This window comes from Pyrus communis, chromosome 12 (genome assembly GCF_041283825.1).
Source record: "Pyrus communis isolate YQ-2024b chromosome 12, ASM4128382v1, whole genome shotgun sequence".
Lineage (NCBI taxonomy): Eukaryota > Viridiplantae > Streptophyta > Magnoliopsida > Rosales > Rosaceae > Pyrus > Pyrus communis.
The window spans coordinates 23,147,517-23,171,419 of record NC_142576.1 but is presented as its reverse complement, the minus strand read 5'-3'; the positions used below and the strand labels follow the sequence as shown (position 1 = coordinate 23,171,419).

At 38.4% G+C, this 23,903-nt stretch overlaps 4 protein-coding genes and 1 pseudogene across 4 annotated transcripts; 4 read left to right on the top strand and 1 right to left on the bottom strand.

Moving 5' to 3' along the window:
- Nucleotides 1–1,307: 1,307 nt before the first annotated feature.
- LOC137744796 (uncharacterized) lies at nt 1,308–6,784 on the top strand. Its single transcript, XM_068484595.2, has 4 exons — nt 1,308–1,330; nt 3,457–4,343; nt 4,714–4,839; nt 4,988–6,784. The coding sequence occupies exons 2-4, from the start codon at nt 3,858–3,860 to the stop codon at nt 6,413–6,415; spliced, it is 2,040 nt and encodes a 679-aa protein (XP_068340696.2). The 5' UTR covers nt 1,308–1,330; nt 3,457–3,857; the 3' UTR covers nt 6,416–6,784.
- A 1,166-nt stretch (nt 6,785–7,950) lies between these two features.
- Nucleotides 7,951–11,322, bottom strand: LOC137744797 (IAA-amino acid hydrolase ILR1-like 4). The gene is made up of 5 exons (XM_068484596.2): nt 10,652–11,322; nt 9,473–9,598; nt 9,049–9,363; nt 8,653–8,781; nt 7,951–8,419 (listed from the first exon to the last, which is right to left on the bottom strand). The coding sequence occupies exons 1-5, from the start codon at nt 11,006–11,008 to the stop codon at nt 8,039–8,041; spliced, it is 1,308 nt and encodes a 435-aa protein (XP_068340697.2). The 5' UTR covers nt 11,009–11,322; the 3' UTR covers nt 7,951–8,038.
- Nucleotides 11,323–11,971: 649 nt separating this feature from the next.
- Nucleotides 11,972–13,613, top strand: LOC137744559 (secoisolariciresinol dehydrogenase pseudogene; annotated as a pseudogene).
- Nucleotides 13,614–19,205: 5,592 nt separating this feature from the next.
- Nucleotides 19,206–21,068, top strand: LOC137746286 (short chain aldehyde dehydrogenase 1). The gene is made up of 2 exons (XM_068486362.2): nt 19,206–19,811; nt 19,940–21,068. Exons 1-2 carry the CDS (start codon nt 19,768–19,770, stop codon nt 20,751–20,753), a joined length of 858 nt encoding a protein of 285 aa, XP_068342463.2. The 5' UTR covers nt 19,206–19,767; the 3' UTR covers nt 20,754–21,068.
- Nucleotides 21,069–22,853: 1,785 nt separating this feature from the next.
- Nucleotides 22,854–23,565, top strand: LOC137745773 (small ribosomal subunit protein eS17w). Its single transcript, XM_068485784.2, has one exon. It carries the CDS (start codon nt 22,951–22,953, stop codon nt 23,368–23,370), a length of 420 nt encoding a protein of 139 aa, XP_068341885.1. The 5' UTR covers nt 22,854–22,950; the 3' UTR covers nt 23,371–23,565.
- The last annotated feature ends 338 nt before the right edge of the window (nt 23,566–23,903 follow it).

The following is a 23,903-nucleotide window of genomic DNA, read 5'->3' as shown; positions in this document are numbered from 1 at the left end:
CGAACAACTATAAAACAAAAGGAATTTTATTGAAATAGAAAAAGGATAGAAAACACCTTGAAATACAAATCGTGAAAGCCTAGTTAAGTTCTCCAAATTAATGCCTCCCTATTTCTCTAATGGCTAAATAGGTTTCCTATTTGAACTGAAATTTGAACTTCTCAGAAAATCAGACTTTTGACCAACCAAATCAACTCCGATTTGGTCCCAAAATGTCTCTTTTTAAAGCTTGAGACGTCCTTAACAAATCCTCAAAGGAATGTTCCTCAAAATATGTCATCTTGACCTTCAAAATACCCAAAACATCCAGAAACGTAAATCTGGGAAAGCTGCGCTGGGTCTTTATTTCATCACCACAGTCAAACGACTTGGTAGAAAAATCTGGAATTATAACATAATTATCTTGAAAGACTCACAAACATTATCAAATTAGAATCACTCCAAAATTCATCCGTTTGATCACTCTTTGCTCCAGAGGAAGTCGAATATCCTACATTGAAAATATATAACAAAATAACAAAATTCTACCAAAATAACCAATAAACTATAACTAAGAATATGTAAAAATATATAGTATAATATGAACTCATCAGTGGTGGTGGAGTCCATCTATGTTGTTATACAAAGAAAATAAAAGGTTAAAGAAAATGTGGAGTTGAGCGTTGAGAGAGAAAAGAAGAGAAAGTGACACGTTTGTGGTGATGGTATGTTGGTGGCCGTTCTCTGGGCTCGACTTCTATGTGAACACAGAGTAGAAAATATGGTAAGCGCCGGAGGAGAATGGAGAGTTTGAGGGGGGGGAAGAGAGAGATTGGGATGAGAAGGCCCACAAATTTATTTTTTAATAATTAATATTAATTGTTAAACAAATAACAAATAATTTATTATTAATTAATTATTTTTTTATTTCAAATTAGAAAAAGATTGGGTCTCGCTCATGCCATGTCAACATTTAATAGAAAAGTTGACGGATGTATGACATTGCAACAATTTTATAGATAAGGTATGACATTGCAATGTCTAAAACACGAGGCATGAGATTGTTATGCGACTCATAGTTGAGGTAGTGTTTTTGTAATTTACCAAAAATTATTTGATATCACATTTTCTCATATGTCAAATTGGACATATGAAAACTCATATGTCAATCCACATACGATTGACATATTGGTTGGATCATGCTACTATCTTTAAATTTGATTACATGACAATTTACTTAGAATTTGACATCTCATTTGGAGATGGTCTTAAAAATCCAAAAATCCACCCAATTTTCGCTAAATACACTTCAAATTTTGAAAACAATTGTTGTTTAATCCCTCACATAAAAGCATCCCAAATCTGCGAGCAAAAGCCACAATCACACAATTGGTTAGGACAATAAACCCCAATAGAAAAGCCAAATCGTCGCCGCCCAATAATTGCTCGCCGTGCTTTTAGTCTCACTTGATCTTGGCCTCACACAATCATTCTCGCCTTCCTCTTTCTCCCCTTTACCTTTTTAGACAAAGTCCCCTATACAAACTTAGGCCGTAGGCAGCAAAACAAACAATAAAAGAAACTCTAGACTCAAGCAGTAGAACTCAAACTGTCGTCGCCACCGCTCATCCCCAAGGGAGGCCAGCACCCCAAATTTAAAATAACACCCACACCAAAAACTAGATCCGAAGAAGGTATGTTCAACACTCTGATATATAATTCAAGATTATGAGTTGGAAAAGAGGAGAGGGAGCAAAGGAGATGAAGGAAAAGAAGGTATATTCTGACATATTTATATAGAGGAACTTTAAGCCGTTATCTTTTGGTAATTCAATCATTGACCAAAGATTTCACGGTCATGAGACTTCTTATATATGTAGACACAGAAAACACATAATATAGTGGGATGTAGCTGGTTTGCATCTCCTTTCCCCTCATGAAGGTAAACCAAAGTCTCATTGGGGGAGAACGACTTACATGAAACATATTTATTGTCACGTGGCATTTTTTGTCCAATAATGCATTGTTATGTGTGTGTTTTTCTTTACATAATAATATTTTATTGAATTGAGATGAGAATTGTGCAATACTTTATATTTTTGCATAATATTTTATAATATTAGCACAAGAATTGTGCAAATAACATGAGATGGTGGATAGTTTATGGATATATATATATGGTTTGCATCTCTTTAAGAGAGTCTCCTTAGCATTTCTTTCTCTCTCTCTCTCTCTCTCTCTCTCTCTCTCTCTATATATATATATATATATATTAAGAGGTGGATAAGTTGGTTAACCCTTATAATAATTTGGTTTGAATTTGCTTTTGGCGAGAATCGAATCGAAGAGCTCGTATATGCAACTAAAGAGTAAATAATAGTACCACTAAACTGTAATACTAAATGACAAAGTTGTCTTGTCCCTTGACTTTTGATCTTGTGATACTTTTTCACGTTGAATCCCTATTGAATTAGTCTTCTCACCTAAATAATTGAAGTACGGTAATGCTTTAACAGTTTAACTAGAATGAACTAAATGAACAGAAAGCAACACCAATTGTTGAATTGATACAACTTAAAATATGGACGACATATTTAAAGTATAAATAACATCTATCAAATTTTCAAAATATAATTGTAAATTGGTGATTTATACAACCGACTCATTTGATAGAATAAAGTTTTTGTTTGTTTGTTTGTTTGTTGACTATTTTAGCCATTGTGACTATGCAAATGATTTTCCCATACCCCTTAATTCTCTCAACTCACATATAGCGGCGGAGTCACATGAGGAACAGGAGAGACACAAACTTATCTTGAAGTTTCTTCACTTTGTAGCTTCTGTTTGAATACTTTACATTCTTTGACTTATGTGTTTTTGTTCTTAGCTAGCTTTATTATATTTCTCTAATTGACAAAAAAAAAAAAAAAAAGTTTCACAGACACTAAACCCTAAACCCTATACAGATGAAGTATAATACGAGAAGTTATAGGCCTTATACCAGCTAACCTTCCTTAGTTAGTTCATCGTTTTGCAAGATATATGGAATAGATGAGGAATTTATCTTGAAAGACAATTTTAAACTAGGATTATTTTTGTTCAATTTCAATGTCGAAACTTAAAAAAAAGTTCAATGTTTATAATATAATATCTCAATTTTATTTTTTTCATGACTCCGTTATACTGTTGTCATTAAACTTTTTCATTGGAGTACATAAAAAAATAAAAGAATATGTTTCTCTCATTGGTTATATTTTTAATCATTAAATTAAATAAATCATATAAAAATAACGATTATTATTAAACAAAATGAGTAAAAAACTGAAAAGAGTGTGCTTATCGTTTTTCTGAAAAAAAAAAAAAAAAAAAAAAGTGTTTCTCTGAACCCAAAGCTTAAAAATCCAAAAATCCACCCAATTTTCGCTAAATACACTTCAAATTTTGAAAACAATCGTTGTTTAATCTCTCACATAAAAGCACCCCAAATCCCCAAGCAGAGGCCACAACCACACGATTCGTCAAGACAATAAACCCCAATAGAAAAGCAGTTCACCGCCGCCCAATGATTGCTCGCCGCGCTTTTAGTCTCAGCTGATCCCGGCCTCACGCAATCATTCCTGCCTTCCTCCTTCTTCCCTTTTACCTCTTTAGACAAAGTCCCCTGCACAAGCTTGACAGTCTCTACTCCTTAGTGGGCGCCATCAAAACCTCTCTCTCTCTCTCCTCCCTTCCCCACCCCCCCCTCCCCCTCCTCCTCTTTTGCTCTCTCTAAAACTTCTAGGGTTTCCGCCATGAACAGAACTGTGCGTTTCAGCATCCCCTGAGCCCAAATCTCCCAATTTCCAATTTCTTTTTCTTCTGATATATATTTTTTTGAAATGCCGAGGCAGAACAGCAATTTGGCGATGGACCTGATGATCCCCGGAAAAATCCGGAAGCGGGGGTGTTCGTCGTCGGCGTCTTCGTCGTCGTCGATCATCCAGAACTACAGATTCAAGCGGGCGATACTCGTTGGGAAGAGGGGTGGATCCAGTACGCCCGTGCCCACGTGGAAGCTCATGAGCTCCAGGTCCCCGACGGCCTCCGCATTGCGCGCCATGGACTCCCCCAACTACTCCCAGAGCGGCGGCCCCAGGTCCAAGCAGCAGCAGCAGCAACCCGTGTCGGCGAGGAAACTCGCCGCCACGCTCTGGGAAATGAACGACATGTCTCCGAGAGTGAAGGAAGGGTCGGACGAGAGGCGGCTGAGGAAGATGGAGGCGAGTAATCGTAAAGCCAGAGAGAGGGAGAGGATCCCGAGATCGGCGCACTCCGGTTCTCTGCCGCCCCATCTCTCCGATCCATCTCATAGTCCCGTTTCCGAGGTGGGTTTTCTCTTTGTTTCTAGTTCTGTTTGGTTGCTGAGAAAACTTGCGGGAATTTTGATGGAAAATGTAGCTTGGGTTTAATTTAAAGTTTTAGTTTTTAAGTAGCTTTTTTGAGATTTCTTGTATCAGCATACTGTCTTTTTCTCATCGTGCTTGCGGCAATTCGATCTTCTTGTTTGATAGCCAGTTGATTGTAACGTTTTGGTAAATTTGGAGTTTTATATCTGTCTCATTTGAAAGCCTTGTGATAAATTTATAGTACATTCGATCCATCTGATTTTTTTGATGTTGGTCAGCATAAGTTAGGCATGTTGGTGGAGAGATTGACTGTAATATTTTCGTGCTACGTGTTGTTTTCGTTTTGTAGAGGATGGATCGGTCTGGAACGGGTAGTTTTCATAGAAGGGCGTCGCCCATTTCGCAGAGACGGCTCAGGATCACAGACCACCATTCTGGAATGTTGGATTCTCATGGCAATGGCAGTTTGATGGAGGTGAGTCAGTGATCTACTTTATTAGCAGGAATGAGTGTGCCTCACTCTTGCTCATTTGAAGTTATCAGATGATTGTTTATTGGAATTTCAACTGTATGATTTGTTATATGTGTACGATACTATTTTTTCTCATCTTCTTGTTATACAGGTTGAGACTAGATCTCGAGCCCAGACGCCTACTGCTTCTACTGCTGGAGCCAAGACACGTTTGAAGGATGTCAGTAATGCTTTGACCACGTCTAAAGAGCTACTGAAAATTATCAACCGTGTTTGGGGTAATGAAGATCGACCTTCAACAAGTGTGGCCCTTATCTCAGCCTTGCATGCTGAGCTGGAGAGGGCTCGTTTACAGGTCAATCAGCTTATCCAAGAACAACGCTCAGACCAGAATGAGATCAACTACCTCATGAAGTGTTTTGCTGAAGAAAAGGCAGCTTGGAAAAGCAAGGAGCATAAAGTTGTTGAGGCTGCCATTGAGGCCGTTGCTGGAGAACTTGAGGTAGAGAGGAAACTGAGGAGGAGGTTCGAAAGCCTGAACAAGAAACTTGGGAAAGAACTGGCGGAGACAAAAGCCTCTCTTGTTAATAAGGCAAAAGAACTTGAAAGTGAGAAGAGAACAAGAGAGATCATGGAACAAGTATGTGATGAATTAACCAGGGATATGACTGAAGATAAAGATGAAGCAGAGGAAACAAAGAGGGAATCTGCAAAAGTTCGTGATGAGGTTGAGAAGGAAAGGGAGATGATGCAGTTTGCTGACGTGTTGCGTGAGGAGAGAGCACAAGTTAAACTCTCTGAGGCAGAACATCATCTTGAAGAGAAGAACGCAGCTGTTGATATGTTGAGGAGTCAACTTGAAGCCTTCATGGGAAGTAAGACAACCAAAGAAAAAGGACGCAGTTCTACTCATCTGAATGACGAAGAAATTTCTGCGTATCTAAGTAGAGCTCATCTTGGTTCCCGTCAGGATGAAGAAAAAGATGTGGATGAAGGAGAAGTTGAAGACGGAGTAGAATGTGAAGAGGATTCTGCTGAAAGTGATCTTCATTCCATAGAGTTAAGTATGGGCAACAACAGCAAAAGCTACAACTTGAATCGCAATTCTGCAGCCACTCGTGATCCAAGGTGGGCAGCACCTGATGTCGAAGAAATCAAAGGGAGGAAGTCTACTTCTGGGAAGCCACCAAGAAGAAGCACTTCTTTGCAAAGAAGCATATCAGATGGAGTGGAATGGGGCATGCAAACTGAAAGGCTCCAAAATTCAGGAGACGGGATAGATTGGGAGAGGTTTCCTGAACTGGAGAGGCAAAGGCAACGGCAAGGAAAAGGATGTGCAGAGGAAATGCAAGGATATAAATCATCAAAGGGTCTTAGGGACCAAATGTTGTCTGGTTCAAGGCTTGGACCTGGTAGAGTTCACGCTAGTCCCACGCGGCAATGGGGGCAGCCGTGGCCTTCACGGGATCCTACCAATACATTCCAAGATAGGCCTCCCAGCGCGCAAGGAAGTGGTTCAAAGTCAAACTTGGCGGAAGTGAGAGGTGAAGGCCAGAATGGCAGAAGGTATAAACGGTGAAAATTTCTCTTTTTTGCCAATGCCTTTGAATAATGAAATACAGGGTAGCGGTGTAAAAGGCCATGCTTGAGGAAAGCGATTTCAATGATGAGAAGAAGCGTTATGGCCCATCGATGCTTTTTGCTTGTTATCACCAGGAGCTGCTAAGTTGCAGTAATTGCTGCTCATTTTGCGCTGCACCAACGCCATTCTCGCTTTGGTTTTGTAGATTTTTCGAAGAAAGCTGTGACAATCTAGTGAGCTTGCCCTGTACAAAAGCTTCTAGCATTTATGTCTCAATTATATAGAAACATTATATATTTGCTTCTGTTTTTTTTGCCCTTTCTAATTCTCTTTCCTTTATGCTAATCGTAATCTGTCTTTACCTTATTTCCTGTGTTTTTTGTATACAGTAATTTTACAAGGTTTTGTGTGTTTGAAGGAAAATTTTGCTTCCGGATCAATCTTGGATCACATGTACCACTAGCCAACAAATAATTTTGCGGTATAACCGGATATCTACAATTATGTGTCTTTCTCTTCACGTAACACGTAGTTATATACAATCGGTCTGAATTAAAAAAACCGGTAATGCCTAACAATCACTCCAAATTCAGTGAACTTTGACTGTAATTAGAACCCTTTGAATTTTTAATTAATGGTCCAAGGTCGCTTTTAGTTAGTCAAAGAATATTGTCACAGTTTATTTTATGTGCTAATTTAAATCTAGTGGATATGGTTAGGGGAGAGCTTGTCAGTTAAATACATTAGATTAGGGAATAATGGAGGCAGGAGGTGCCTAATAATTTAAGGGAATTTGTGTGAAGGGTTTTCTGCATGTGCAGTTGGGAAGGGGGAAGACCATTGCACATGTGAACAACTAGGAGCAAACAAAGATTAGAACTAATAAAATTATGAGCAAACAAGGATTAGAACTAATAAAATTTTAGGATAAGTAGATGCACAGGAAAAATTTGAGAAAAAAGCACATTCTACCAAAAGTTTATGAGATTTTACAACTTTTTTGCTTTCCCCTGGTTGACTGGGGGCTGATTCCACATACTAATCTAACGTTGGTTTGATCAACTCTGTATAATTTAAACAGAATATCACTGTCATGTCTTAAAATAATAATACAATACCATGTGAGAAAGTTAAAACACATAACATTGTGCTAGTGGTATATGCAACGCAACAGTGACATCTTGAGGGTGTAAGTGTCACGCACTAACCCGTGGTTTTGCTGGTTGCTGTGTTGTGTTATTGGAAGAAGTCCTTAACTACCAAAGCAATCCATCACTTGCCTTTGATAACCCTTAACCACTAGATGCACAAATGTTAGTTCACCTTACCAAACACAACATTATGATTACATCTTAATATACAATTAGATACGAACCACGTGACGTGATTTATGCACTTTCATTTTCTTGGTTTTTGTTATTTAATTCTCATTTGATTTATTCAATCCAATGACTAGAAAAGAACAGAAAAAATAAAAATAAATGTTTCATACATGAGAAGAAAAAGAAAGTGCAGAAATTATTTCTCATGAATGATATAATCTTCATTTTATAAATGGATATAAACATTTCAAGTTCCAACATGAGTTATTCACTATGAATAGATATAGGTCAAAAGCTCCTAATGCGTTACAACAGCATCAACATTATCGAAATATGAGAGTGCAACTGCGGCATGAAAGGCTGCTCCAATTGGAAGAACCTCCTCATCAATCACCAAGAAGGGTGAATGCAAATCTGTTTTCGATCCAAACGTCGCGTTCTTCGTCCCAATCATGAAGAATGCAGCAGCCATTTTTTCTGCATAGAAGCTGAAGTCCTCTGCTCCCATAGCCATTGGAAGTAGCTTCACATTTGGTTCCCCGAGCAAAGTTTCTCCAACACTCTTTGCATGTTTGTACATTGCTTCATCATTAACCGTGGCAGGATAGGGCCTCATTTTTTCCAGCATGAAGTCTACCGTTGCTGTGCACCGATGCACCGAAGCTTGCATCTCTGTAACCTGCCAATCATCATACGCATTTAGATCAATGGTCTAGACTAAGAGTCTTGACTCTCGACTCTTGATAACGTAACATGTCAAACTGTCTAGTCTCATAAAACAGCAAAATTTCGATCACATTCCAACTAGTAACTGCTTTTAAATTGCATGTTAATCTGAAAAATTACTTCCCTTCTTTGTTAAGGTAGAACAATTGTATACTGGTTTAAATTAAATTAGACCTAAGATAATACCTCTTTAATCCTTTGCTGAAGGTAGTATAGACCCTCGGAAGTCATGCTTCGAAACGTGCCTTTTAATGTCACCGTCTCTGGGATTACATTTCCTGCTTGGCCACCATCAACAAACCCCACACTTACGACCTGTAATAGGTCAGAAATGAAAGAGAAATGAGTACTCTTTTAGGTGATCCGCACCGTGTATTTCTGAAGTCTCCAGTTAAAGATTATCAAACCGGATGCACTATTTCGACATATAGTTGTTATTCAATAAATAGACGAACACATTGTTTCTATATTTGGCGGAAATAATCAGTCCAACAGTTAAACTAATTTCCGACTTGGCCGATTGTTTGCAAGGACGATGATTTAGAAAACTAAGGAGAAGGTGATGCTTGTAATTACACATACCCTGGACTCCAGAGGGTTTGTTTCTCGAGATACAATCTGTTGGAGGGAAATGATGGTCGAGCAGGCAGCAAGAATCGGATCTGTGGCCAAATGTGGAGATGCAGCATGTCCACCTTTCCCATGAATGGTGACCGAAAACCTACCAGAACCAGCAAGCATCAGACCAGGTCTCGAACCAATAGTTCCGACAGGCATTTCCGGTGAAATATGCAACCCAAGAATGCCTTGAATGTTATCAAGGGCACCCTCTTTTATCATATGGTAAGCCCCTCCACGGGCCTCTTCTGCAGGTTGAAAAACAAGCTTGATTGTGCCCTATAAAATTGTAAAGTTAAATGCAAAGTGTAAACAATGTGTATAACTGATAAAAAAATAATGGAAAAGATTTGAGCATATATTAACTTCAACTGGTTTGTGTGTTTACCTTTATTTCTTTGCTTTTGCGTTGAAGTAACTTAGCAGCTCCAAGCAGCATTGTAACATGAGCATCATGCCCACAAGCATGCATTTTTCCAGGGTTCTTGCTCTTATGCTCCCACTCAACCATTTCCTAACAACAAGAAACCCTATTTAATCTTTTTATTTTTTTATTTTTACAATAATACTTTTTCATGACACCTACGGACGACATTACTGCCTGCCTCTCTAATAAAAGTGTGCGTCATGCATGCATGCAAGACCCAGATGTACTAAGCAGTGTGGTCAACAAATGTGATTGAAATAACATCATTCTTTTTGTTAATGTTGTATTCAATAAATGTGCTGTCAAATTAAAATATGAAGTAATTTTCAAACACTATTTTCTTACCTGCACAGCTTAGTTTTAGCCTTTAGGTTGATCAAAATCAAAGAAAATTCAAGGTGACACAAACAGACATGGATGTGCATAAGAAGAGAATGGTGTGTGAAAGCCCTTATGATTCAATGTATCTAACTGTTTAGCCCCTGACTTTTAACAATTGGCACCTTATTACCATAAAGATACAAATTGTTACACTTATGGCCATTCCATCCGTCGAGCTATCAACTAACTAGTACAATTGACCAACAAAATTAACTGCCTGCTAATTTTTTACACGACACTTAAGGCTGGTTTGGTATTGCCGTGCTGTGAGAATAAGCTCATTTTTGTTGCTTCACGTTTTCAACTTTTTTTTCTTCATCCAAAACTACGAAAATAAGCCGTTTTAAATGTTTACCAAACACATTTTTGAGCTCAGTTTTTTTTGATACCCATTTTTTATAAAAGCACTTGCGTACCAAACCAGTACTTAGTTGGTCGACTTTTTGCTTACATGAACATTAAATTGATAGTGCATATATCACTATCCGTATGTATCCATATCTAGAAAAATTCTTATTTGTTGTTCATATAAAGTTAGTTACTCCATTTATTATGAATCTCATGATCTCCATGCAAGCAAAGAGGTTAACCGAGTGCGGTGGAAGGAATAAAGTTAACATTTAGTCTAACAAGAGGGGCCAAGAGTTTAAAATTTTAAAAATCCGGGACCAAAATGTTATTGACTTAATCAGAATGGTACAAACTGCAAACACTAATCAAAAAGTCGTGACAAAGGAGAGGGAGCGAACTTTGACCAACCTGAATCGGGAGAGCATCCATATCGGCCCTGAGAGCAAACCATGGCTGCGACCCCGAACCAATAGAAGCCACCACCCCGGTCTTCGCCACCGGCCACGTGTACCCGATCTCGAGCGAGTCGAGTTCCGATCGGATGAGTCGACTCGTCTCCTCCTCCTCAAAGGCCAGCTCCGGGTTCTCGTGGATTGTCCTCCTAACCCTCTTCAGCCAATCAAAGAACTCGGGCTCCCGCGCCGAGTCCATCAGCTCTCGAGTGAGTTGACTCACCTCCCACCTCGAACCGACCGCCACTGAACCCCATGACAATACGTGGTTTAAGAACGTAAATAACAATATCAACAGCCGCAGCCACTCCATGAACGTCTAGCTATTCAGTAACCAACCAGCATAATTTGTATCTCTGTTGAGTCTGGTCCGGAAAAATAGGCCTTAAAACCCTTGATTCTTGGGCATAAATGGTAGATGGAAGGTGGTGCAAGAAGTCACAGGTGAAGGGTGGATGAAACTCACCCGAAAAAAATGGTGGAATTGGCCGGCATTCACCCGGGTAGAAACCGGGTTGGTGGTGCACGGGTTGACGAAATGGGGGAAATGTTTCAGCTTCTCTCTCCCTTCCTAAGGTCTTTTTCTCTCTCTAAAAATCTGATTGTCCCCTTTATTTTAACTAATTTAACCTTTAACCCATCCGTGGAAATAAATAATTCCCACAATTTATAGTTTTACAATTTCAAACGTCTGTAACTATACCGATAGAATCCGTACTCGCAAACGGCTTTCGCCTTTACATTCATACCAATGAGTACTACACAAATGCGCTAAGTGAATAAGTCATACGTTTCTCAACACGTTGGTCAAAGAAAGTCAAAACCTTCACCTCTAGGGCATTGAACATAAATTCATTCTTTTAAAATTTATAAAATAGTAGAACTAGGGACGGGTTGTCACAACTGATGCTTGGGGTAGGCAAAAATCCGCTAAATCGATGAACCGTGAAAAAGAAAAACTCGAAAAAAAAAATCATATTGACAAAGAAAGTCAATGTTAAAAAATCAAACCAAACAGAACCACAAGACTAGTCAAACCAAATCAATCCATTATCCTGTTTACTTTTGAGGATTTCCTTTCATAACAAATAATGGACATATTAAACGAATGTCTCAAGGGGAGTTGCAACTAGTAATTGAACAATAGTTAAAAGAAAATTGTAACGGAGAAAACTGAGAAAGTATTAGAGAAATAGTTAAAAGAAAATAGTAATTGAACAATAGTCAAAAGAGAACTAGTACTCTCTCTCTCTCTCTCTCTCTCTCTCTCTGAGCAATGGCATTCTCCTCAGTACTCTATTCAGTCACGAGAAAGTTTGCAACTTAGCAGAGCATCAAAGTTTTTTTGTCATATTAATCAAGTTTTACCTTTTTTTTCCTGCTAATTAACTCACGAACTGCAGCCTCTTTACTCATCCTAGCTAGCAACCAAATTACCAAACAAAAGTTTTCTCATGATAGAAACAGTCTAGTTTCGTCAACATGATGGCCTAGGTTTTTAGTTATTCAATCCAATTACTAAAAATAAAGAAAAGTGCATGAAGTGAAGAAAGAGCTCGGTAGTCATTTCATCTCCTTAATTGGTCCAAGCTATGGATTTATGTGTAGACGCTAAGGCAAATCTTCGGCTCCCCCACCATTTGGTTGAGGAGCCATTGAGAACATGATTCAATTTGACCATGGGAGTCAATGTGTTCATTCGTTCTAATAATTGCATCATTGTTATATACTAAAAATGCAAGAAGAGAGATTTGAATTTGTGTGCATAAAAAATAAAAAATAAAATAAAAAAAAACTAATGAAAAATGCTTGAAAATTTTGGGTTTTAACAATAAGAACAAAATAAAGGGTAAAGTGAATGGTACAAGGATTGATTTTTTAGTGTAAAAATGTGATTTTTCTTTAAAGTGAACAGTACCGGAAGCTTTTCGTTAAAGTTCTTTAAAAAAAAACACGTTGTTGTAGCTAATCAACTTGGTTAAGTTTGAATCTGCTAATGCAGTTCATCAATGTGATTCATCTAGAATCAACCTTACGAAAAGGTAATTGAGTTCTGAGTGTGTTTCATAACCCTACATTTTGATGAAGAAATTGCAAATTATGAAAATTTTAAGATGACGGAATATAGATCCTCATCAATCGAATACTCTGTCAATAGCAAATCCTACTGTTTGGAGATTATGTATGTTGAATTTTCAAAAGTAATTTATTTTGTAACCGAATGCAGGCTAGAGGGAAAGGTGACACTAATTACTGGAGAGGAGCCAGCAGCATTGGAGAATGCACAGCCAAAATCTTTGTCCAGCACGAGCCGAAGTCGTCATTGCAGATGTCCACGATGATCTGGGCCATTCAGTCCGCGAATCCATTAGCCCATCGGATTGCATGTTCGTCCACTGTGATGTCACAGACGAAGCCTAAATAAAAAACGTCGTACACAAAGCAGTTGCTACATGTGGAAAGCTAGACATCATGTTCAACAACGCAGACATAGTTGACCCGAACAAAGTGCCAATCATCGACAATGAAAAGGGGATTTCGAGCGCGTGCTTAGCATCAATGTCACCGGAAATTTCCTTGGCATAATTTCAACTGCTAGCATAAGCTTGTATGTTGGTGGTGCTGCCTCACATGCATATTGTTGTTCCAAGCATGCAGTGAATGGCCTGACGAAAAATGCAGCCTTTGAGTTGGGTCAGTCAGTTTGGGATAAGGAGATCGAGAATGTGATGGGCTCTCTAGCCAACTTGAAGTTTGTGGCACTTAAGGCAGTTGATGTGGCAAATGCAGCTCTATATTTGGCAAGTGATTAAGCTAGGTACATCAGTGGGCATAATCTCTTGATAGATGGGGATTTTAGCATCCTTAATCCCTCTTTCAAAATGTTACAGTACCCTCCAGAGCCTTCATCTGTTTAGCTGCTACATATTTTTTTTCTTTTTACATGTTTGAGTTTGAGGTCATTAATAATCTGTTACAAATTCATTCTAAAAATTGACCAGTTTTTAGGTACCCCTATTGGAGTAGAAATTTTCGGGTTTTCCACTAAGCAATCTTATAATTGTATGTTTTAGAAGGTTGGACATCACCATACAAGTTTCAAAATATAAACTCATCTAACAACGAGTAGGTAATGTGGTAAGAGTATCCCCAATGAGAGGTTCTATATGGGGCTTGAAAAGTGGTGGATATAACCCATTTTAGAGCTCCGAGGAATCTTTGAGGCTTCATAAAAGAATCTCTCTCCAATGAAGGGCTATATATTTCGGGCTTTATATGGGGCTATATATATTTATTTATGTAGTAATTTGATTAAGCGATGATTTTTTTTTTGTGTGTGAGCTTTTCTTAAGTTGATTTTTGGATGTGCCATCTTAATTTTTTTTTTATGGACCTTTCAACCTAAAAAGTTCAAAATGTGACAAAGTTAGATTTAATCACTTGTGAATTGTTCATTGGATTAGATTCTCTTATCTCAATCTCATCCGTTGAAAGAAACAAACCCCCACTTGGCCCTCTGAAATAATTTGATTTTTCACGTATAACACAACAATTTACCTAGCACCAATTGGTAAATTAATATCATACAACTTTGAAAAAAAAAATTATTTGAAAATTTCATCCACCAATGCCCATGAATGTTAAATCAATTTGAAATTTTAATTCTTATGGAATTTAAAACAATCATTAAATAGCCAAATTGCAAGAAAATAAGTAAGGAAAAAGAACTAAAAATAATAATAAAAGAAGAGTACAAGTGTATTAGCAAGTGGAGGGAGAGTGATAGAATTTTGCTCATATGGGTTGCTACTTTTTTTTGTGGTACCCACTGTTTTTTGGGGTTAGATGTAACTCGATTTTATGTTACCCAAGAAAGGAAGTTGCTAGCCCTAGTGGTGGATCTAGCGCCATTTTCCAGCTCATTGGAGATGAAATTTCTCTCTAAGGCTTGAAATGTAGTAGCCTCATGGAGGATAGAGCTCCCATTGGGGATGCTCTAAGTATCACCATCACTTAAGGGTGGTGAACAAAAATATTATCATCCTTGTTTGTTACAAGTTTGAGTGAGAGGTGTTAGAGTGTGAGTATGATTTTGACATATTGAGCTGGGTTTATAGTATATGAATTCAAAATGGAAAAGTCTTGTTAATAAGCTTGGAGTAATCCTATTTCATTTAGGATTGAAAGTATTGAAAGTTGTCTTAGGTTTGGGACTTAACTTTGTATTAGGATTGTAGTTCGTTCTTGTGTCAATATGGTTTGAGTGGTAAATTCCTATGCTGATTCTAATAGTAGAATAAGTTAGGATATATATGAACATTAGCCACTGCTCCTGCAATCTCTTTGCTTATTTCGTCCCTAAGGCCTATTGTTTGGAGAGCTTTTGTGTTTTGCTAAAGAGAAGAAGGCTAATAGTTTTGAAGCTGCAATGGCTTCATCTTCTACATCAAGTTCTAAAGGTACGTTTTCTCCTTATCCTTGTACTGTCATATTGTTCTTGAGTTTCGTGATTCAATGGCATATCTGTGGTCTATGGACTGTGTTGCATATATGTCTTACAAGAGGTGGATAAAACAGCTCAACATTCAAGTCATATATTTATTTCTAAGTACATTGTGTTTTCACTCGAATTTTATTTTGATTCCGATGCTTTGAATTTGAACAATTTAGTCCTTATGTTAGGCGCTCTTAGTAGTGAACTTTCCATTTCTTTCCTCAGACCATAGAATAATATCAGGAGGTTTAAAAATACTTAGAGGGATACTAACAATTAAATTAAATTCCTCCTCAGAGAACGTATTTCTCAAAACCTCCCAATTCCATTTTCCACTTCCTTGCAGCATTAACATATCCACCGTGCAGGTGGTGTCCCTACCTTGGGGTATTGGGCTCAACACCATGGGAAAATTAGGCCTTGGCAACCAACCATCTCCCCAAATCCTGATTTGTGATCCGTCCGTCCCCCACCCGCCACCTAGCACCTCTGGAAAGCACTTGACGAGTAGCTACGATACTCCTCCAACAATATGAAGCATTCTACTTAACCGTAGCATGAGCAAAGTCCGTTGTAGGATAATACTTTGCTTTGAGTATTTGGGACACAAGAGAATTGGGATTTTGTAATAACCTCCATCCCAGCTTGCTTTGCTGGTAGTAACGCTAGATTAAACGCATAAAGGTCTTTAAAACCCAAACCTCCCTCACCCTCCGGCTAGCAAAGTTTACTCCATTTCATCCAATGTATATTCCTCTTGCCATGTTCACGCCCCTACCAATACTGAGCCACCATTTGATTGAGTTCATCACAAAACGTCTTTGGCAAAAGGAAAGTCTGTATAGTATAAATCGGTACTGATTGTGCCATAGTTTTAATTAGAATCTCCTTGCCCGCAGTACTCAACAGGGAGACTTTCCACCCATTTAATTTTTTTTTCCATAACCGATCCTTAATATACGAGAACGTTGCCTTCTTAGCCCGTCCCACAAACACGGGTAAACCCAAGTAACGGTCATGGTAATCCCCTCTAGACATGCTAAGACAAGTAGCCAGATGTTGCTTATCGTACTCTGTCAAGTTTGCACTGAATGCGACACAACTTTTCGTGTAATTTATAGTTTGTCCCGTGGCTTCTTCATATGTTTTCAATAACCGTTTTACCTGTACACACTTTTGTAAAGAACTTCTAACAAAAACAAAACTATCATCAGCAAAGGGAAGATGGGGTGGCAGTGTATAAAAGCAATTTGATTCTGCAAATGTGATTAATCTACCCCAAATTTAACGTGCATAAAAAATTAAAAATAAAAATTAATCTCAAGGGATGCCGACAATTAGAACCCGTCATTTTTATCCAATCCAGGGCAAAATGTGGTCCAGGGAAAAAAAAAATATAGAAATATAATCCTACGTGCACTGTGAATCTTGCCCGGCATTTTGCTTTGCAATATCTCCTCATCTTGTAGCAGTTGGGACGTTTCTGCTTGGCTTTTATCTCTCGCCAAGTTTTTTCTTCGTGTTTAAAGCAACGGAAGTGTTATTGACGCTTTAAAAATCTTATTCTACACTTCTCACAAGTGTATTTTTATTTCCAAATATAAAAAGTTTAGAGTGTAGAATGAGATTTTTGGAGTGCCAATAACAATTCTCTAAAGCAAACGTACTTAATTACTAGTTTGGGAGTGCTGTATTTTTATTAAAATTATTTTTGATGTGTTATAAGTGTTGACCCTAAAAATTACAAAACCTATGTGGCGCGCAGGCCGAGTAACTAATAAGCTAACTACGTCATTCGGTCGAATGCGGGGCGTGCCAACTCGTCGGCCGAGCCTGGCCGAGGAGTAAAATTTGTTGATGTAGCTTTGAGCGCGTCGCTGACTTCTTTAACTTGCGATTGCGGCCGAGGAAGGAACACTCTCGGTCTCTGGGTTCTACAGCCTGAAGACAAGGCTGCTAATTCTGCGGAGTTCACAAATCGTCCGAGCCCGATTCGGTCACTGTGATTATATTCGTGAGAGTATAAGCACGTCGAATCGAGACCAAGGTGTATGGGCACAGGTACTCGAACGTGATGTATGTCTTGATGGTAAACGTAGTTCGGCTGTCGGAATGCCGAACCCTGAAACTCACTTGTGAGTATCCAATCATAAAACCACTCGGCGACCAGTACGCCGAGCAATGTAATTCGTAACACCTAACTATGCCGAGAAGGCTAGCAAGGTGACCTCTGCCAACAAAGGTTCGAAAACCTTTCTCGACCGAGACTTGGATAGATAATCGGTCGACCTTGACGCAGTGCTGTTTATCCAAACTGAAGATGCTTCTCGGTCGGCTGATTCTGCGGCAGCAGTGCTGTTTATCCAAACTGAAGGTGCTCGCCGGGCGCTTCCACAGTGCTGTTTATCCAAACTGAAGGTGTGTCGGCAGGAAAAGAAAAGGAAAAAAATCTCAAGGTGTTGAGAGGTTTTACGCAGGGCAATTGTATGCTGATTTTTAAGGTCCTTTCTGTTTGCATGATTTCTTGTATTTATAGTGCCCCATTCCTTGAAACCGAATCCGATTTGGATTGGGAGTCCTTGTCCCATTTCGCTTCTTCCTCGAACAAACCTACTCCTACTGGGATTCTGAATTTTCCTTCTTTTCGGGACTTCATTCCTTGCTGGCCGAGAATCTTAGTTGCACCAGGACTTCCTCGACCTTTCTATTTATCTGGACTACTTATGATAGGATTTGGCCGACCCTGTTAGCTGGCCCGGGCCCTATTATTCGGCCCATAGTATTTATCATCTCCTTGGGCCGAGCACATCCTGCTGCTCGGCCCAGCAATAATATTTTGGGCCCAAACAATAAGAATAATTAATTGTAAAATAAAGTAATTGAGTGTTTGATAAACTGTATTTTAAAAAACACTGTAAGTATAAAAAGTAGTGTAAAAGCGTTTGAAGTTGAGGTGGTTGGCAATAACAATGGTGGCGGGAGTAGTGGTGGTTGGTGGCGGATCACTAGAGGAGGTGGTGGTGATGGTAGCAACAATGGTAGAAGTATGGTAGTGATGTCAATAATGGTGTGTGGTGATTTGGATGCATAATTAACACTGATAGCGACGGTGGCGGCAATTCTAGTTATGGTGATGGTAGCGGTGATTTGTAACAAAATATAATATTAAACAGAGCCTTAACCCTATGATTAATTTATACGTACAATTGGAATCCTAATTAAAAAAAAAAAAAAAAAACATTGAAACCTAACCATGAAAAAAAAAAACAAACACTTCCAAACAAAATTTAAAAGCTTCAAAACCAGGTTTTGTCCGTCACATGCATTCAAATCGGGCCACGTAAACTTGTCGGTGACCTAACCAGCAATTGTCACTCTATCCAATGATTTTTATATTGGTAGAGTACATATAAACACACAACACAAACATTGTTTAATAGAGGTGGATTGTTTACCCTCCGATTTTCATATTCTCTATAAGCCTTATGTGATGTAATCACGGTTAAGCCAAGTTAACATTTTATATTAATTTTTTATAGAAATAATAAAACAAAAAGTAATATAAATATTAAATTTTGACATGACTTAACCGTGACCATACAAATAAGAGAGCATGAAGAGAGTATGGAAATGAGAGGGCAGACAATCCACCTCCTTGTTTGATTCATGCAGCGGTGGTTTGCTATTTTTGTACTTTAAAAGAAAATTATTTTTAATGTGACGTGAGAACAAATAGTTGTGAAATAAAGTAGTGGAATTTTTGCTAATTTTTTTTTTATAAAAATGCTTTTAACAAAAAATACAGTGTTATAGTATTTGTTAAAATTTTTATGTAAAACATATGTAATTGTGCACAATGGCTAAAAAAAAAGATATTTAATATTATATAATAATTTTTTTATATTTTCTTTTATTATCACATTTACAATATTTATATAAACTATTTACTAAACAGCTGTACTATTTTACTTTTTTTAATTAAGATATTTATAATTTTTTAATTCTATTCCTTTTTGCAAGGGGTCGTCTTTCTTCTTTTCCTTTATTTTTGCAGAACCTCTGTATTTTCTCTCTTCTGCCGCTTACCCCCTCTCTCCCCCTTCTCTCTCTGTCTCTCTCTCTGCCAGATCCTAAAGAAGGCTGGGTCGCATCAACTGATTCGCGGAGGAATGATGGACTTCGATTTCGGGACTTACTGTCGGTGTTAGTGGCGAAGACGTCGAGGCCGTCCCGTTGAGATTTTGGGTGTCAAGCAGAAGGGTGCAAATCTAGCATTCTTTGAGCAACCCAGATTTTGACAAAGCCCAGAAATCCGACAAACCTCTCGCCGCTCCTGTCCAAGTAATCCGCAGAAGCTTAGAGTGAGAGAGGACAGAAGAGAGACAAAAAAAAACCGGTTTTTTCAAAACTAAGTTTTGCTGCTTCGTGTTTTAGGTTTTTTTATTTTTTTTCACCTAAAATTATGAAAAAAAACTGAAGTTCACAAGCTTTTTTGATACCTATGTTTTTCAAAAGGACCTCAGTATCAAACCATTAATAAGTGTCTCCATATACTTGCATCGATCACTGAAATTAAGATGAGCAGTCCTTCCTCACCAGCTCCAATTCCGGGTCCTAAAAGGTACGCTTAATTTTCATCATTCGATATCTAGCGTCCGAGCAGGGCTTATAGCTCATCTGGTTAAGGTAGCTCGAGGTTCAGGGTTTGAATTCCTAGTTTGTCCTACATTTGTCATCATTAATTTTCAGGTTAGAAGGCAAAGTGGCAATTATCACCGGAGGTGCTAGTGGAATTGGAGAGAGCACTGCAAGATTGTTTGTGTTCCATGGTGCAAAAGTCGTCATAGCCGACGTCCAAGACGAACTAGCCCTGTCCCTCTGCAAAGAACTCGACCCAGACGGAGATTCCATTTCGTACATACGTTGCGATGTCACTGTCGATTCGGATGTGAAAAATGTTGTAGACGTGGCTCTGTCGATGTACGGAAGGCTTGACATCATGTACAACAATGCAGGCGTATCCGGCAAATTGGACCCAACTATTTTGGGTGCTGATGGCGAAAACTTCAAGCAAGTGTTTGATGTGAATGTCTATGGTGCTTTCTTGGGAGCCAAGCATGCTGCTAGGGCAATGATCCCTGCTAAAAAAGGTGTCATTCTTTTCACTTCAAGCGTGGCGTCAGTGACTTGCGGCCAGTCTACACACGCTTACGCCATGTCGAAGCACGCGGTGGTGGGACTTATGAAAAGCTTGTGCGTGGACTTGGGGCAGCACGGAATTAGAGTCAATTGCATATCTCCGGGTGCCATGGCAACCCCGTTTCTGACGAATCTTTTGGGGATTGAAAGAAATACAGTGGAGGAGATGATCTGCGCTTCGGCGGTGTTGAAAGGAGTGGTGCCGAGGGCAGAGGATGTGGCGGAGGCTGCCGTGTACTTGGCGAGTGACGAGTCCAAATTTGTGAATGGACTGAACCTTCTTGTGGATGGAGGTTATAGCACCACTAATCAGTCTCTTACTAGGGTTTTGAGGGATTTCATGTCATCAAACCAGGTTCTGTAAGCATCATCCATTTGTTGTGCTATGTTTTGATCCTTTTGCGCTTCCTCTTTTGGAGTATTATGAAAACTTCATTCAAACTAGCAAGCAAAAATGCCTGCGTGGTGCTGCGGGTTTTAAGATCGTATAAGATGATACTATTGCTTATATACATTTGTTTAGTAGTATAAGTTAGAAAAGGTAGCTTGATAACATGTTTTAGATCCTGCTTGTTATATTGTAGTAAGCCTTGTGCTATTTACATGTATTGTTTGAGAATGCTAAATTCCGTACAAATGAAAAGAGCAAAATAATTTAAATGCATGAATTATCAGGTCCATATTCTGTATGACTGCGACAATAGGTCCATTTTCTTTACCAATTTAGTTTACATCCACATACACATTTGACATTTCAGTACACATTCGCAGTGCACACACCTCAAAATCTGCCCTTGATTCTTCTACAATTGTAGCAGCCAAACAGTCTGTCTAAGTTCACCTCTCTCACACATAAACCTAACTAGTCGCTCGTCTCCTCCCAACTTCCCGCATACAAATGTGCACACAGATTGGTCGCCTTGTGGCCGGATTTTGTGCTTTTAGAATCAAGCTCCACACATGGATGCAGCCGGCCAAGCAGAAAGTCCTCGACACAAGGTGGTGTGTATGTTCAAACGTCGGGCACTCAGCTTTGAATCCTACAATTTGCTTTCTTCTTTGAAAGGAATTTATTGAAGGTTTTCATGCTTTTATCGTTTAAAGAACTAAATAAAGAGCAACGAAAAAAGCAATAACGCAAGTAAGTGACACTTTGTCATTCAAACTAGAAGAATTTTAAGGTTTTTTATGTGACGTTATTTCGCTGAGTTTTTTCGACATGGTTCTCTCTAGCGCCCTAATATAGTGTACTTGTTATATGTGTCGATTACAAGTTCTTGAGCTCTACTTTTAGCTCAGTTTCAAGAACACCCAACATGGTTTTTCATTCAAGTATTCAAGAACTCAAAAACAAATTTAAGAAATGTGAATATATTGTAAATATGCACTACGTTTTCTCTTTTGGGACTGGTAAATATCTGCTTTATTTGTAATGAATTTTTACTTTTTCACTTGTGGTAATGAATTTTTTACTTTTAGTTTATTATTTTCTTGAAAATCAAGTAATGAAACAGCATTTTGACACATGCTTTATTATCTCTTTGTAGATAAGTAGCATTTGGTCTTTTATGCAATTAGTTTCGCTGCATGGATATTGAGATAAAGTTTCAGGAGGCGTACGTGGTGCAATTGAAATCGCTTCTACAACTTATTATCAAAGGCATACCTGTCCCTATAAATATAACCAAACATCCATAGCTTTTAAAATTTTAATTAAACTACTTTCTACAATTTTTGTGAAACATTCCTTGAACTGTCCTCTTTCTAAATTAAAAAAATAATATCCAAAACTCCTAAATTTAGCCTTCTTTATACGAAAATTATTATTATTATTAATCCAAACAAAGAAAGATAATTATTAATTTATTAATCAATGATATGTACCAAAAGTTTAAATTAAGCGTACCAAAAACTGAAACCAACGTACTAAAAATTAAAACTAAACATACCAAACACTAAAATTAAACATTTCAAAAAATTATATAAGCAAAAACGAACATAAACGTACCAATCCATAAATGAATTAAACCAACACGTGAAAACCCATAATAAACATATTAGTAATATATAAAAAATAACTCTCTTATTAAAATGTGTACATAATAATTTTAAAAAATATAAACATCCACCATTTTTGTTATTTTGAAGATACGATTATATTTTTTACCAACAAAAAATAAAATATGATTATATTTTATTTTTAGAAAAAGAAAATATTTTGTAGGGTAAAATATAAAAAGTACGTAATCGGATAAATATTTTGAAAGAAAAACCATGACTATCTCTTAAAAAAAAAAAAAAAAGTCTACAACTTCTAAAATTCTTTAAAAAAATTAGCACAAAATTACAATAGTAATTTCGAAAATTATAATTAATTAGTTTTAATTTGCAAGGCCCAATTTCTTATTGGCCCAATCAATTCTCTAACAAGGCCACACTGATTTCCCATAAATACCTAAAACCCTACTTCTCACTTCCCTTAACCCTCTTCTCGCCTCTCACACGCAGACGCACATACCAGCGGCCGTCACCTCCCATCTCCTCCGCGCAAATCCACCACCATGGGTCGCGTCCGCACAAAAACAGTGAAGAAATCCTCCCGCCAGGTCATCGAGCGCTACTACTCGCGCATGACCCTGGACTTCCACACCAACAAGAAGATCCTCGAGGAAGTCGCCATCATCCCCTCCAAGCGCCTCCGCAACAAGATTGCCGGATTCTCCACCCACCTGATGAAGCGGATCCAGAAGGGCCCGGTCCGCGGCATCTCCCTGAAGCTGCAGGAGGAGGAGCGCGAGCGCCGCATGGACTTCGTCCCTGAGGAGTCCGCTATCAAGATCGACGAGATCTCCGTCGACAAGGAAACCATCGACATGCTCTCTGCTCTGGGCATGGCCGACATGCCCGGCGTCAAGCGGGTCGACCCGGAAGCACAGTCTCAGAATCTGGGGTTCGTGCGTGGTGGACCCAGGAGGTACTGAAACGGGTTTAGAGAATGATCGGGTTTTGATGCTATACTACATTTGGTTTTTGGATTAGGAAGAAGTTAGCTTATTGCTAAATTTTTATGTGTTTAATTTTATTGAGGAAGCAATGCGGATGACGTCTTTTGTTATGGGATTATGTTATATTTGCATTGAGAATCGAAAGCGTTGCAGTTGATTTCGTTTGTTGAATTAATTGTTTTGGTGTTTATTGTTGTTGATTCTGATGGACACCGATAATCTGGTTTTAGTGTGCTAGTTTCTCGATTTGTTCGTGTTCTTTCGGGGTTTTAGCTTTCGGAATTTATGGGCATGTTTAGGTCTAATTGTTTTGGTCGAAATGGTTAGGTTTAATTTTCTGGTTTTGGTATTCATTTGTGATTAGTTTGATCTGTGAAACAATGCTATGGCTTTGTTTCTCATCTGTTAGAATTTGGAACCCTTGTGATGTTAAATTTTGATGCTTATTTGTCGGGGTTTCACGCGTTAGCGTTTCATCCGACTCTGATCTTATGATTAGCATGTAAGCT

What these genes read in the sequence shown, in the direction of transcription:
- LOC137744796 (XM_068484595.2), top strand. Translation starts at nt 3,858, where the DNA reads ATGCCGAGGCAGAACAGCAATTTGGCGATGGACCTGATGATCCCCGGA. An exon ending in CTCATAGTCCCGTTTCCGAG is followed by an intron (nt 4,344 to 4,713) that starts GTGGGTTTTCTC and finishes TTCGTTTTGTAG; the next exon opens with AGGATGGATCGGTCTGGAAC. An exon ending in GCAATGGCAGTTTGATGGAG is followed by an intron (nt 4,840 to 4,987) that starts GTGAGTCAGTGA and finishes CTTGTTATACAG; the next exon opens with GTTGAGACTAGATCTCGAGC.
- LOC137746286 (XM_068486362.2), top strand. Translation starts at nt 19,768, where the DNA reads ATGAGCAGTCCTTCCTCACCAGCTCCAATTCCGGGTCCTAAAAG. An exon ending in CCAATTCCGGGTCCTAAAAG is followed by an intron (nt 19,812 to 19,939) that starts GTACGCTTAATT and finishes ATTAATTTTCAG; the next exon opens with GTTAGAAGGCAAAGTGGCAA.
- LOC137745773 (XM_068485784.2), top strand. Translation starts at nt 22,951, where the DNA reads ATGGGTCGCGTCCGCACAAAAACAGTGAAGAAATCCTCCCGCCAGGTC.
- LOC137744797 (XM_068484596.2), bottom strand. Translation starts at nt 11,008, where the DNA reads ATGGAGTGGCTGCGGCTGTTGATATTGTTATTTACGTTCTTAAACCAC. An exon ending in TGGATGCTCTCCCGATTCAG is followed by an intron (nt 9,599 to 10,651) that starts GTTGGTCAAAGT and finishes TCTTGTTGTTAG; the next exon opens with GAAATGGTTGAGTGGGAGCA. An exon ending in GCAAAAGCAAAGAAATAAAG is followed by an intron (nt 9,364 to 9,472) that starts GTAAACACACAA and finishes ACAATTTTATAG; the next exon opens with GGCACAATCAAGCTTGTTTT.